Raw genomic sequence first — 13,338 nt, 5'->3', positions numbered from 1 at the left:
ACAACTGTGCCCATCTTCCTCTACTTCATATGTGGGATGCCTACCACAGCATGGCTTGCCAAGTGGTGCCATGTCTGCACCCGGGATCTGAACCAGCGAACCCTGGGCTGCCGAAGCAGAATGTGCGCACACAATTGCTGTGCCACCAGGCCGGCCCCTCTTTTTATTTTCTTAACAAAGTTTTCTGCAAAGCAAAAGTTTTCAATTTTGATGAAATCCAATTTATTAATTTTCCTTTCCTGGATTTTTTTTTGACGTTAAGTCTTAAGAACTTTGTGCTTAGCTATAGATCCTAAAGATTTTCTCCTATTTTTTTCCTAAAAGTTTTATAGTATTATATTTTACCTTTCAGTCAGTGATCTATTTTGAATTAATTTTGTGTAAAGTATGAGACTTAGGTCAAGGCTCATTTTTTTCTCCTGTGGATGTCCAGTTTCTTCAGCACCATTTGTTGAAAAGGCTAACTTTCTGTCATTAAGTTGTTTTTGCACTTTCAAAATCAGTTGGACATATTAGTGTAGGTCTATTTCTGGGCTCTCTATTCTATTCCATCAATTTTTGTGTCTCTCCCCCTGTCATTACCACACAGTCATGATTACTGTAGCTACATAATGTCTTCAAATCAGGTAAAGTGATTCCTTCCACATTATTCTTTTGCAGAATTGTTCTAGTTCCTTTACCTTTCCATATAAATTTTAGAATAAGCTCGTCTATATCTACCAAAAAGTCTTATTACTATTATGATAGGAATTTTATTAAACATATGTATCAGTTTGGGGAGAACTAATATCTTTACCGTGTCCAGTCTTCTGATCCATGAACATAGTATATTTCTCCATTTATTTAGATTTTCTTTTGTTTCTTTCATCAACATTGTGTAGTTTTTAGCATAGAAGTCCTTTACATGTTTTGTTAGATTTACACCTATTTCTTTTTGAGTGATTATAAGTGGTATCATATTTTTAATTTTTATGCCTACATGTTTGTTGTTAGTAGGTAGAATACAATTAATTTTTATATTCTACAATCTTGACCTTGCTAAACTCACCTATTGGTTGTACAAGGGTTTTTTGTTTTTTGTAGTTTTTTTGAGATTCCTTGGATTTTCCATGTAGACAATATCATTTGCCAATAGGAACAATTTTACTTCTCCCTTTTTTATCTGTATGCCTTTGTTTCCTTTTCATGTCTTATTGCACTGGCAAGAACTTCCTGTGTGATATTGACTAAGAGTGGTGAAAGTGGACATCCTTACTTTGTTCCTGATCTTAGGGGGAAAGCAGTCTTTCACCATTAAGTATAAGGTTAGCTGTAGAATTTTTTAAATGCTCTTTATCAAGTTGAGGAAGTTCCTCTCTATTCTTTTTTTTTTAGAGAATTGTTATCATGAATGAATGTTGACTTTTGTGAAATGCTTTTTCTGCATCAGTTGATATGCTTACATGAATTTTTTTGGCCTGTTAATAAAGTAATTACATCAGTTGATTTTCAAATATTGAACGATCCGTTTATCCCTGAAATAAAGCCTAATTGCTCACAGTGTATAATTTTATATATATACATATATGTATTACTGAATTCTGTTTGCTAATACTTTGTTAAGTATTCTTGAGAGATATTGTTCTGTAGTTTGTTTTGTTTTAATATTGTCCTTTTCTGATTTTGGTGTCAGGATAATAATAGCTTTATAAAATGACTCAGAAAGGGTTCCCTTCGCTCTTATTTTCTCAAAGAGGTTGTGTAGAATTGGTATTGATTCTTTTTTAAATGTTTGATAGAATTCTCTAGTGAAGCCGTCTTGGCTTGAACATTTCTTTTTGTGAGTTTTAAAATTACAAATTAAATTTTCTTCATAGTTATAGGGCTATTTAAATTATCTGTTTTATGTTGAGTGAGTTGTGGCACTTTGTGTTTTTGAAGAGTTGGTCCGTCTCATCTAAGTTGTCAAATGTATGTGTCTAGAGTTGTTCTTGTCGTTCCTTCCTTATCCTTTTGATGTCTGCAGGTCTGTAGGGATATGCACTGTTTCATTCCTGAAACTGGATATTTGTGTCTCCTCTTGTTTTCCTTTATCAGTCCTTGTATAAATGGATTAAAGATGGCCCCTACGTTGTTTCCTTCTCCACAGCAAGCTGGGGCATTGGTTCAAAGCCTGTCAGCACCACACTCAAATTCTTAATCAGTTGCTTTAAATATAGCCCAAATAAGCATATTTTTAGCCATTTAGAGACTGCCTGCATTTCATATCCTATGAAATTGCCCTCACCATCTGCTAACTTTTGATAAGACAAATTCAGGGGCTATAAAAGGTGTCAAGTCCCTTCTCCAATCTCCTTCTCCTCCAGGAGTTCCCTGCCTTCTGGGCACCTTGTCTGGAAGTTCCTCCTGTGAGGGTCTTCCACTCCCATGCAGCCTGTCAAAGTGCTGCCCGAATAAAATTTGTTGCATGGTATGGCCATCTCACAGTCATGACTGTTTCCTTGATCAGCCCCCAAATCCTTGAACTCACCATGGTTTTGCTAGAGGTTTGTCAGTTTTATTGATCTTTTCAAGGAACGAGCTTTGTTTCATGGATTTTTCTTTTTTGTTTTTCTGTCTTCAGTTTCATTGATTTCTGCTCTGTATTATTTCCTTCCTTCTGCTTACTTTAAGTTATTTTGCTCCTCTTTTTCTAGATTCCTGAGGGTAGGAGCTCAGATAATTGATTGAGGCTTTCCTCTTTTCTGATGTATGCATTTAATGCTCTAAATTTTCCTCTCAGCACTGCCTCAGTTGTGTCCCACAAATTTTGATAAGTTGCATTTTCTTTTCCATTCAGCTCAGTGTATTTTTTGATTTCCTATGAAACTTCCTCTTTAAATCATGGATTATTTAGAAGTGGATTCTTTAGAAGTGTGTTGGTTAGTATCCAAGTATTTGGAGATTTTTCTGTTGTCTTGGTGTTACTGATTTCTAGTTTGATTCCATTGTGGTTGGAGAACACATTCTATGTGATTTCAGTTTTCTGTTTGATTTGTTGAGGTTTGTTTTACAGCCTAGGATATTGTCTATCTGGATGTATGTTCCACAGGCCCTTGAAAGAATGTGCTCTGCTCTTAGTGGGTGGAGTATTCTGTGAATGTCGACTCCATCCTGTTCGTTGACTACGTTGAGTTCTTATTTATCCTCGCTGATTTTGTGTCTAGTTGTTCTATCAATTGTTGAGAGAGGGGTATTGAAGTCTGCAGCCATAATCATGGGTTTGTCTGTTTTTCCTTTTAGTTCTGTCAGTTTTTCCTTGAGATGTTTTATAGCTTTGTTATTTGGTATGTGCACATTTAGGATTCCTACGTCTTATTGGTGGAGTTACCATTTTATCATTATATAGTGATCCTTTTTGTCTCCAGTAATTTTCTTTGCTCTGAAGTCTGCTTTATCTGATATTAATAATGCTTTTCTTTGATTGATATTTGCATGCTATACCTTTTTCCATCCTTTTATTTTCAGCCTGCCTATATGATTATAATTGAAGTAGTTCTTGTGGAGAGCATAAAATTGAGTCATGTTTTTTAATCGAATCTGCCGATCTTTGTCTTTTAATTGGCATATTTACACAGTTTACATTTAATGTAATTATTGGTATGTTAGGATTTATCTTTGCCCTTCCATATTTTTTTCTGTTCTGTTTTGTATTTCTCTCTTTTCTTTTTCCAATCTTCCTGTGGATTATATAAACATTTTTTAGAATTGCATTTGATTTACCTATAATGTCTTTGAGTATATCTCTTCATATAGCTGTTTTAGTGTTTATATTAGGTATTACATTATATATATATATCTATCATAGACTACTGGTGTCATCATTTTACCAGTTCAAGTGAAATACAAAAACCTTACTTCTTGTACAGCCACTATTTCTTTGAGTACTTTTTCAACCCCATCGTCTTTTTTCTCTCCTTCCAGGACTCCAATGACACGAATGCTAGATCTTTTTTTATTGTCTCAAAGGTCCATGAGGCTCTATTCCTGTATTTTCAGTCAGTTTTTCCTTTGTTGTTCAGATTAGATATTTTCTATCATTTTGTCATTCCAGTTCACTGGTTGTCTCTGAACCTTCCATGTTGCTGTTGAGCCCGTCCACTGAGCTTTGTATTTCAGTTATTGTATTTTTCAATTCTAAAATTTCCATTTGGTTCTTCTTTGTATTTTCTGCTTCTTTGATGAGACTTGCTCTTTGCTGAAGGTTTCTATTTTTCATTTGTTTCAAGCATTTTCATGTTTGTTGAAGCATTTTTATGATGGCTGCTTTAAAGTCTTCATCAGATATTTCTGACATTTCTGTCATCTTGGTGTTAGAGTCTGTTGATTATCTTTTTTCTTCCAGTTTGAGATCTTCCTTGTTCTTTGTATGACAAGGGATTTTCAGCTGAAACCTAGGCATGTCTGTATTATGTTATGAGACCTTAGATCTTTATCTAAATCTTGTGTTTAACTGGTTTCCACTCTTGGGCACTGCCTCGTTACAACCAGGTGGAGGTAGAAGTCCAGATTCTCTGCTCAGCTTCCATTGACACTTAGGTGGAGGGGGTGTTCCTTGTTACTGCTCAGTGAGGAGGAGAGCTCCAGTGTCCTGTACCTCTCTCACCACCATCACCACCATGGTCTCTGCTGACACTGTGGTGGGGCATGGGGCAGCTCATAACTGTCTACTTGTTATGAGAGATGAGAGTCCCACTTCTGTACTTGGTCTTCTGTGACACCACCCTGCTAAGGGTGTTGGGGAACCTTATTACAGCCTTGAAAGGGTAGTAATCTAGGCTTCCCACTCAGCCTTTGCTGGTATGTCTGGTGGGGCCAGTTTCTTCTGTGGTGTTTGACTGGAGTCAAACAGTTATTGTGTAAGAGTTTCCTCTCTTGCTGTGTTGCCCTTTCCTGGTCCTGTGGCTAGAGAAAGCAGACTTTTGTTGGAGCTTTTTAAAATCTGCACCCATTGGCATTTCCAGGTTGCCAGCTTGTTCAGCTCCAAGTCTGGGATATATGAGGCAAAAGGAAAATCTAAGGAACTCACCACTACATCGTTCCTCAGACCACAAAGTCCCTGGCCAGTCTACTTTCTTCTCTATATTTTTCAAAGTCTTCCTATGTTTCTTTTATCTATTATGTCTACAGGTTTAAGTTGTACTGAACAGGTGGAATAGGAAAAGTACTTCTACTCCATCTTCTTGGAAGCACAAGTCCACCTTGGCATTAAGGATAATTTGTTGCGTATGGAATTCTGCATTAGACAGTTTTTGTTTTTGTGTTCCTGCCCCCAGTACTGTAAAGATAGGATTCCATTGCCTTCTGACCTTTGGGGTTAAGGAACCTAGTTTCATTATAGGGAATTTTTCTTTTGTTTCTAATTGCTTTTACAGTCTTTGTTGTTGTTCTCGTAGTTTCACTATGATGATCTGTTGAAGTGTGGATTTATTCTTAGTTATCCTGCTCATGCTTCATAGTTATTTTTTATTCTGACAATCTCTTTAATTTTAATTCTATAAAATCCTCAGCCATTATTTATTTTAATATTGGCTCTCCACCTCATTCTCTGTTTTTTCATTCCAAAATACTTATTAGACCTATGTTGGACCTTCTCCTTAAATCTTCCATGTTTCTTAAACTGTCATATTTTCTCGCTCTTCAACTCTCTGTTCTGCCTCCTGGTAATTTTCTCCATTCTCTATTCCAGTTCACTAATTTTCTCCTCAGTTTTGTTCATTCTTCTCTTTAACGCATCCATTGACTAATTTTAATGACTGCAATTTTTATTTCTAGACACACTCTAGAAATCTGCCTATTCTTTCCTGTCATCTTATTCTTTCTTACGAACTCAATTCCTTTTTTTAAATGGTATTAATCATCCTGAATATACTTTATCATGTGGTTTTTTTTCTTCATCAAATTCCTTTAAGTGTAATCTATCTGTAAATTGCTGACTCACTCATGGTGGGTTGTTTCCTTGAGTGTTTTATAATTTTAGGTTGTGAACCTATCTTCAGAGGAGCTGTGTGTGTGGGAAACTTAGATATCTTGGGTTGAGGGTCTGTCTTTCCAGAGTGATCTGAGTTGCTTCTTCCACAGATCCAGGTGATAATACTTTCCAAAGCCATTTTTATTATTGTAAATTGACTTGGAGTTTCCTGGAGCATGTAGGGGAGGAAGAGAATTCCTCTGCCCTCTCTAGGTCCTTCTGGCTGATATACGAATTAAATTCACATGAGACAGAATAACAGGAGAAAATCAAACAAGGCTTTATAACATGTATACATGGGAGAAACCCAGGAAAACTGGGTAACTCGCCAAATGGCTGAAGTTGCCACCCTAAATACTATTTTTAGCTAAAGATAGAGGAGGGTGTCTGGGGGTAGTGGTTTGGGACTTCAAGGGGGAGGAAGGCAATTTATATGGAGATGGAAATGCAAATGGGCCAAATACCGACAATGTGACCTGAGAAAGATATTTTACATCACATTAAAGTTATCTTATGGTATTAGCTCCTTCCTGGAACAGGCCCTTCTATTTCAAATTCTTTTAGGCCACTGAGAAGGAGGTAGGGAGGTCAGAGTTTCTTTCAGAGTCTTTTGTTCTTAAAAATAATCAAGCCAAAGAGACACATTTTGGGCGGGCCAGTTCTGATGCCTCACATCCACATGGTTATTTAAATTTAATTTCAAACCTACCACTGGTACTAGCCCATGATTCATCTTAAAAGGGAATGCTTTTCCCATTCTGCTGAGAGCCAGGCAGAGTCAGAGAACGCACCTACTCTTCCTGAGCTAGTGAGTGGGTTTTTTCCCCAGCCTACCCTCCCGCTTCAGGCCTTTCCCTGAAGAGAACTCAGATTTGGCTCTGCACTCCCTCCTTCATGTGGGCACAGCTCTTGTACCCTGTCCTACACAGGTATCAAAACTCAGTATTAACAGTCCTCCATCTAGGGCTGTACTGCTTTTTTCAGTTTCCTCTCTATTCCAAGCATGTAGAGATTTTCTTTTCTTTCCTAAAAGCTTGGCTGTGTGTTTTTTGAAAATGCGATATATTTTATCCAGCATTTCTAGGTGTTTGATTCAAAGAGTTTTCAAACAAAAAGATTTTCTATTTAAGTATGAATACTTACCTTTTTGAGCTATAAGATTCAGAGTATGAAGAGTTTGTTGAAGGAATTAAATATTTTTACATATGGAAATTACACATCTTACTTGTCTTTTGTCCAGCAAAGTGCAATTCAATTGGTAATGTTACCTTTTTACCTGTTGAGGCAATGGTGCAATCTGGATAGCAACTACTATAGTAGAGTACATTTAAGCAAAACTTCCAAAGCAGAAATAATGAGGGAACAAGCATCAAGCCAAAGTCTAGGCTTAGATATATGAGTTTAAATTCTAGGAGTACGTGGATTTATGCAATTCATTTTTCTATTACATATAAAATAAAAGAAACATTTGAATTTGTGTATACACAATCTCTTTTCTCTCTCAAGATTTACTATTGCCTACATATTGGCAGCATCTTTTCCTGTTCTCATCTTCTGCTGTTTACAACTTATGTGGTGTATTGGGTTTATTTCTTCAATAAAGAGGGTATTGAGTAAGATTGAGAAATTCCAATGTTTTCGTTTTAACCTGGAAATCTTAACAATCTTCCCTTTAATTTCTTGGGTTGTAAAAGCTGTTCAGTGACATTGATTAGACTTGGCATGTTTTATTTTGTGTGTGTGGTAAAATATACATAAGATTTGTCATTTTAACCATTTTTAAGTCTACAGTTCACTAGTGTTAAGTACATTCACATTGTTGGGTAACTATCACCACCATCCATCTCCAGAACTTTTTAATTTTTCCAAACTGATACTCGTATCCATTAAACAATAAATCTCCATTTCCTCTCCCCCCAGCCCCTGGCAACCACCATTCTACTTTCTGTCTCTGTGAGTTTGGTGACTCTAGGTATCTCATGTAAGTGGAATCATACAGCATTCGTCCTTTTGTGACTGGCTCATTTCATTCAGCATAATGTCCTCAAGATTCATCCATGTTGTAGCATGTGTCAGAATTTCCTTCCTTTTTAAGGCTGAATAATATTCTGTTATATGTAAATACCGTATTTCGTTTATCTGTTTATCCATCAGTGAATACTTGGATTGCTTCCATCTTTTGGCTACTGTGAATAATGCTGCTATGAGCATGGATGGAGCATGCTTTTGAAACATGCAATGAGAAGCATAAAACTGTTGGTATTTTTATTTTATTTATTTATTTATTTTTTTGAGGAAGTTTAGCCCTGAGCTAACTGCTGCCAATACTCCTCTTTTTGCTGAGGAAGACTGGCCCCGAGCTCACATCCGTGCCCATCTTCCTCTACTTTATATGTGGGACGCCCACTACAGCATGGCTTGCCAAGCGGTGCCATGTCTGCACCTGGGATCCGAACCAGCAAACCCCGGGCCGCCACAGCGGAACATGCAAACTTAACTGCTGTGCCACTGGGCCAGCCCCTGTTGGTATTTTTAAATGCTGACAATTCTAATAGCACTGTTCTGTAAGTTTAATTGCCTATAACCATTTGAAAATCATGAGAGGTTGAATAGAATTAATCTTTGAGTGATGATGAATATAGTTCTTAAAAACCAGGGGTAGACCAAACATCAATAAAGAAATAGACTATTTGGGCTTAATTAGGGGAGAGAAGAAGCCAGGGTAGAGAGTGTTTGGTGTGTGTCTGGAAAAGGAGTGTGAGGGGGCAAACAGGGAATCGGGAATACAGAGCAGGGCCTTCAGGGCCACAAAATACGTCTGGCAGCGTGAGGTTTAGCAGTGGTGGGTCCGGAACAGAGTGTGAGGGGTGGGAGAGGGCGTTGGTGCTCTGCTGCTCCTAGGCTGAGCAGACCTCAAGTTCTTTGCTAACAGAAAAAGCAAAATGGGTCACCAAGGCATTGTGGGGCTACTGATGCTCCGTCATGCTAAGTTACAAATTCTGTTCTGGAGATCCTCTGTTTCCATTTTATGGAAAATAATATCCCAAATTAAATACGTTACCCTCCGTGAAGAAGACGCAAAGAGCTCTGTTCTACATTGAAGGAGACGGATTTCACACTTGAAACACTGACCGGCACTCAGCTTGAGCTGCAGGTTACAGATGAGGGAATAGAAACAAGACCACAAAAACCTGCACGTGCAGGGGAAACTTAGACCTATTTTTAAAAAAAAGAAAAGAGTGAACTTCTCAAGGCCTATAAGTCTACTAGGTTTTTTCTTTTGTACAGAAAACACTTGAAATTTCTAGGCTATTTTTGCTTATCACTGCGTATTCATATTTCTTTGAATAGTGGCTAGTAAAGGGACAAATTTTATCCATTATAAGAGCAGTTTTCAAATTTCCAAAAGCACAGGAAATGGTCCCAAGAGTGTTTGAAAAAATGCTGACTTAGTTAGTAAGCCAAATATCAAAAAGGTGAAAAGGTAAGTTAACATGTTTTTGTCATTTTCACAAAATATTGTTACCTCTTTTTTCTGGTATATTAACAAACTAATATTTCTTTTTATGATCATAGTCTAAGAATAAATTCATAGCACCTGTTTTAAAGTTATTTTTCACAGTCTCTTTTTGTTTTTCAGATTTTTTGTTTAAGTTCTTGGTCATTGGAAATGCAGGAACTGGCAAGTCTTGCTTACTTCATCAGTTTATTGAAAAAAAATGTAAGTGACCTCAAATAGTCAGTGTTTTATGCATGTCTTCCTCTGAGAGTGTTCTCTGGCTCAGATTTGTGTACAGCAAAACTCCCAAATATTTTTTTCAGGAAAAAAGTTGTAGTTTAAAAATATTTTAAAGTAACATTAAAAATTTGTTATTAAACTTTTAGTAATATGGTTGAGTTTTTATTGAGTTAGCATTTCAGTTTTATAGTGGTTCATCGTTCAGTATGTAGTAAATCATGCTGAACATTTTCCAGATACTGAAATACAATATGATGATATAGAAAACATCACAGGAATTCCATTTCCTGACAGGGAGTCATCCGAGAAGCCCTGGGAGTACACTTTGGGTGGAATAATAACATTTGGTCTTCAGTGGCCTTGTGTTCTAGTTAAGGCCGCTATTGTCATCAATTCTATTTTACAGGTAAACCAATAGGTTTAGAGAAGTTGGTGCGTGCTCTTGGGATGGTCACCTAGTAATTGGTTAGCCTAGGCCTTTTGGCCACAGAACTCATCTTTTGCTACTGACTTGCACTGTTTTGGTAAGGAAGGTTCAATTTTTTTTATTCCAAACTATTGTGAAAGACTATAGGGTTTGAAAGGCCCTTAAAATAAACAGTGCTTTTCTAGTAATGGAAAGAATTGTGGAGAATGACTTGTCTATTTAGTAGCAGTCAGGTGAAGGCACGAAAATAGAATTTCATTTAATGAAGAGCATCTTAAATAGGAATGCATGAGATACCTTCTGTGGTGGGTGAAATGGAGAAAGAGACAGCACAGGGTGTCTTGGCAAAGAGCTTTGAATAATAAAATTCTTGAAATGTATTCTGCTACTTCCATTTTCGTCAACCAAGAGCTTATTGGAACCTCTCTGTTTGGTGACATGGAGCCTGCGTAGTTTAGTCACAGAACCAGTCCTTGCTGAATTTAACGGGTATTCATTCACTACATGGTCCAGGTTTCTTTATAAGTTGCCAAGGTTTTGCATTGTATCGTCTCAGAAAAGAACACCCAGAAGACGCTGGGCGCGAGAACCCAGCTCGCTCAGTCCCTTTCCTCTGTGGAGAATTCTCCCTCACAGTCCTCCCCTAACTCTTCACATCGGAGCCCGGGAGGCATGTTTGGTTAATCTGCGTGATCTACAGTAATGATATAATAAGGCTTCACTTTATTTCTCTTGTAGCGATATTGTAATCAGGATGCCCTTGGCCTTTGAAGGCTTTTACTCTGAGATTTGCCCGGTGGCTTACTTCTGTTGGGCGTCCATACCAGTTCTGCACTGCCCAGACATGAGACAGGCTGGTGTAGTCAGTGTTAACCTGTCATGTCCTGTTCCCCCCAGGAGGGATAAGTGCAGCTGTCAAATGGCATCCCTGATTCCTAGTACTATTATATTCTGTTCTGTGGTTATGAAGTATAAGCCAGTCGATGGACTCTATAGTCACGATGTTTGTTTTTAGCTTATCCTTTCATCATCACAGAAATTTTCTTTTACAGACAGCTTATTCCAGTTGGGGTAGCACGCTACTTAGTTTGCCTGCCTGTCTGTCCTTTCAAATAGACAGTATTGATTTCTCTAAGAAATTCATTACAAATTATTGCCACATAATACTAAAATTCATGAAAATTGAATAGCTATAATATGCATAGAGGTTTCGGTTTAGGGGTATGTTTGTTGGTTGATTTTTTTTTTTATTCTATCTTTTACACTTTTTCCCTTAACCTTTGGTGTCCATCAAGTTTCTTTTTGGGCTGTAGTGCTTTTCCTTTCCTTTCTTTAGAGTATTTACCCATTCAGGTAGTTGAAACTATCACCGCCTCATGTTGACCGAGTTGCCAATTTGTCACTGGGCAGTAAGTCCTTCAGGATGGTGCCCAGGGATTTACTCACCATTTTTGAGTACCTTAACAGTGGGTGGGTGGACGTGGTTCTCCTCTGGTGTGGCCATCTCAAAGCCCAGGCTTTAAAATGTATGGTTTGTTTCAGGGGTTTTGAGAAAAAGCTTTATTGTCTTTTTGAGAATAGGAACTGTGTGTATTTTGTTTAAAACATTGAGTACTTCTTATCGACTGATTGTTGGAGAAACGAATGGCTAAAGTAAATGACATTTTTCCATTGACTTAACCCTTGATTTTGGTGTTACTTGTTTAACTCTGTAAGCTTGTTTGCTGAATGTTCTAAAATTAAATATCTTGTTCTTTTTCTTTTTCAGTCAAAGACGACTCAAATCATACAATAGGAGTGGAATTTGGTTCAAAGATAATAAATGTTGGTGGTAAATATGTAAAGTTACAGATATGGGATACAGCAGGCCAAGAACGATTCAGGTAGCTTTTTCTCTAACTTAATAAAAATATTTGAAAATCAGATTTGAAATGATCAGGTATATTCTCTTAATATATGTAAGGCCCCTCCTCCCCCACATAGATTTCAGAAAGTTTACCTCTGGAAGCTTTAAGACAAACTAAAAGTCAGTTTTTCTCCATGCAGCACCGATTTACTAAAGAATACATTAGAATCTCTTTGGAGTGAATACATCCTAATTTAGAGGCTAACTTCTTCTTGGGAACCAGCGAGCACTTCAGCAGGACGCGGCATGGTGTGTTCTACAGTGAACTTTTAGATTAAAATCAAGGCAAAGTCATAGCACAAATAAGTTTTCTCTGTATTTCACTTTCAAAGGAGAGTTTTCAAAAACTTCTTTAGGGGTTTTGTTTTGTTTTACATTAACTAGAGCATGTTCTGATGGTTGATGTACATTCAACAAAATATTCTCTCCTCCACACTTCTGTTACACTGCAGTCCTAGTTGATGTTCAGAATGACGACCCCAGAGCACTGCAGATAAGATTACGTGTTTAATATTCTGTAACTACTAAAGCAAGAAAGTAGATTAATATTTTAGTTGTGTTTTTTGAACAGATACACGAAGTCAAAACAGAACAGATATTCAGTTTCAGAGTTCATTTAAATAAAACTCACTCCCACTGCAAGCATTTCACTTAATTAAAGTCAGATATGTATTATATTTTAAATGTTCACTAATTGTTTGCTTAAAAAATAGAACCATTTTTAATCACAATCATTCTTCAAGAAGCACTGGTTAATCACAGTGGATTCAATACTGACATTTATGTCTTCTTACCCCTAGAACCACACTGCAATGACTATAAAATAACTGAAATAGCATTAACTCAAAAAGACTGAAAAAAGGAGAATGCATAATTATGATTGAGAGATTTCAAAAAAATATTAAAGATAGGGAGTGGATGGTGTAATGACTGACTTAAAGCAGAGGATGCTATGTCGTAAGTGCTTGTAATGGGGGAAGCCAGTGAGCAGGAAGCCATGTTTTCCTCTGAATCCCAGAAAAGGGCAGGATTTGGAAGGATCGGGCTCTACGGAAGGGAGGGGTTAAAGTGTTCATATCATGTGTGCAGACGCGTGCGTACACACACACACACACGATGAGGGGTTCAGTGTCTGAGTTGAAACGGGGTCTAGACCCAGGGCCATAGGCCGGGCAGAGCGCAGGAGTGAGGCAAGGACTGCCCTCACTGTCTGCAAATCTAACCCACTTCCCCCACCTCCTCCCTGGTTGCTGGCAGCCAGGTGTGATGTCTCAGGC

General features: G+C 37.5%; 1 protein-coding gene across 4 annotated transcripts in view; it reads left to right on the top strand.

The window, feature by feature from the left end:
- The window catches only part of RAB4A (RAB4A, member RAS oncogene family), a 42,477-nt gene that overhangs the window by 14,512 nt on the left and 14,627 nt on the right, over window positions 1-13,338 (top strand). For all 4 annotated transcript variants that reach the window (XM_014860829.3, XM_070491509.1, XM_070491510.1 and 1 more), the window contains exons 2-3: window positions 9,630-9,710; window positions 11,924-12,038. In XM_014860829.3, coding sequence (XP_014716315.1) covers window positions 9,630-9,710; window positions 11,924-12,038 — 196 coding nt within the window. The remainder of the gene's footprint in view (window positions 1-9,629; window positions 9,711-11,923; window positions 12,039-13,338) is intronic.

This window comes from Equus asinus, chromosome 2 (assembly GCF_041296235.1).
Source record: "Equus asinus isolate D_3611 breed Donkey chromosome 2, EquAss-T2T_v2, whole genome shotgun sequence".
Classification (NCBI taxonomy): domain Eukaryota; kingdom Metazoa; phylum Chordata; class Mammalia; order Perissodactyla; family Equidae; genus Equus; species Equus asinus.
This window is presented reverse-complemented; position numbering and strand designations above follow the sequence as displayed.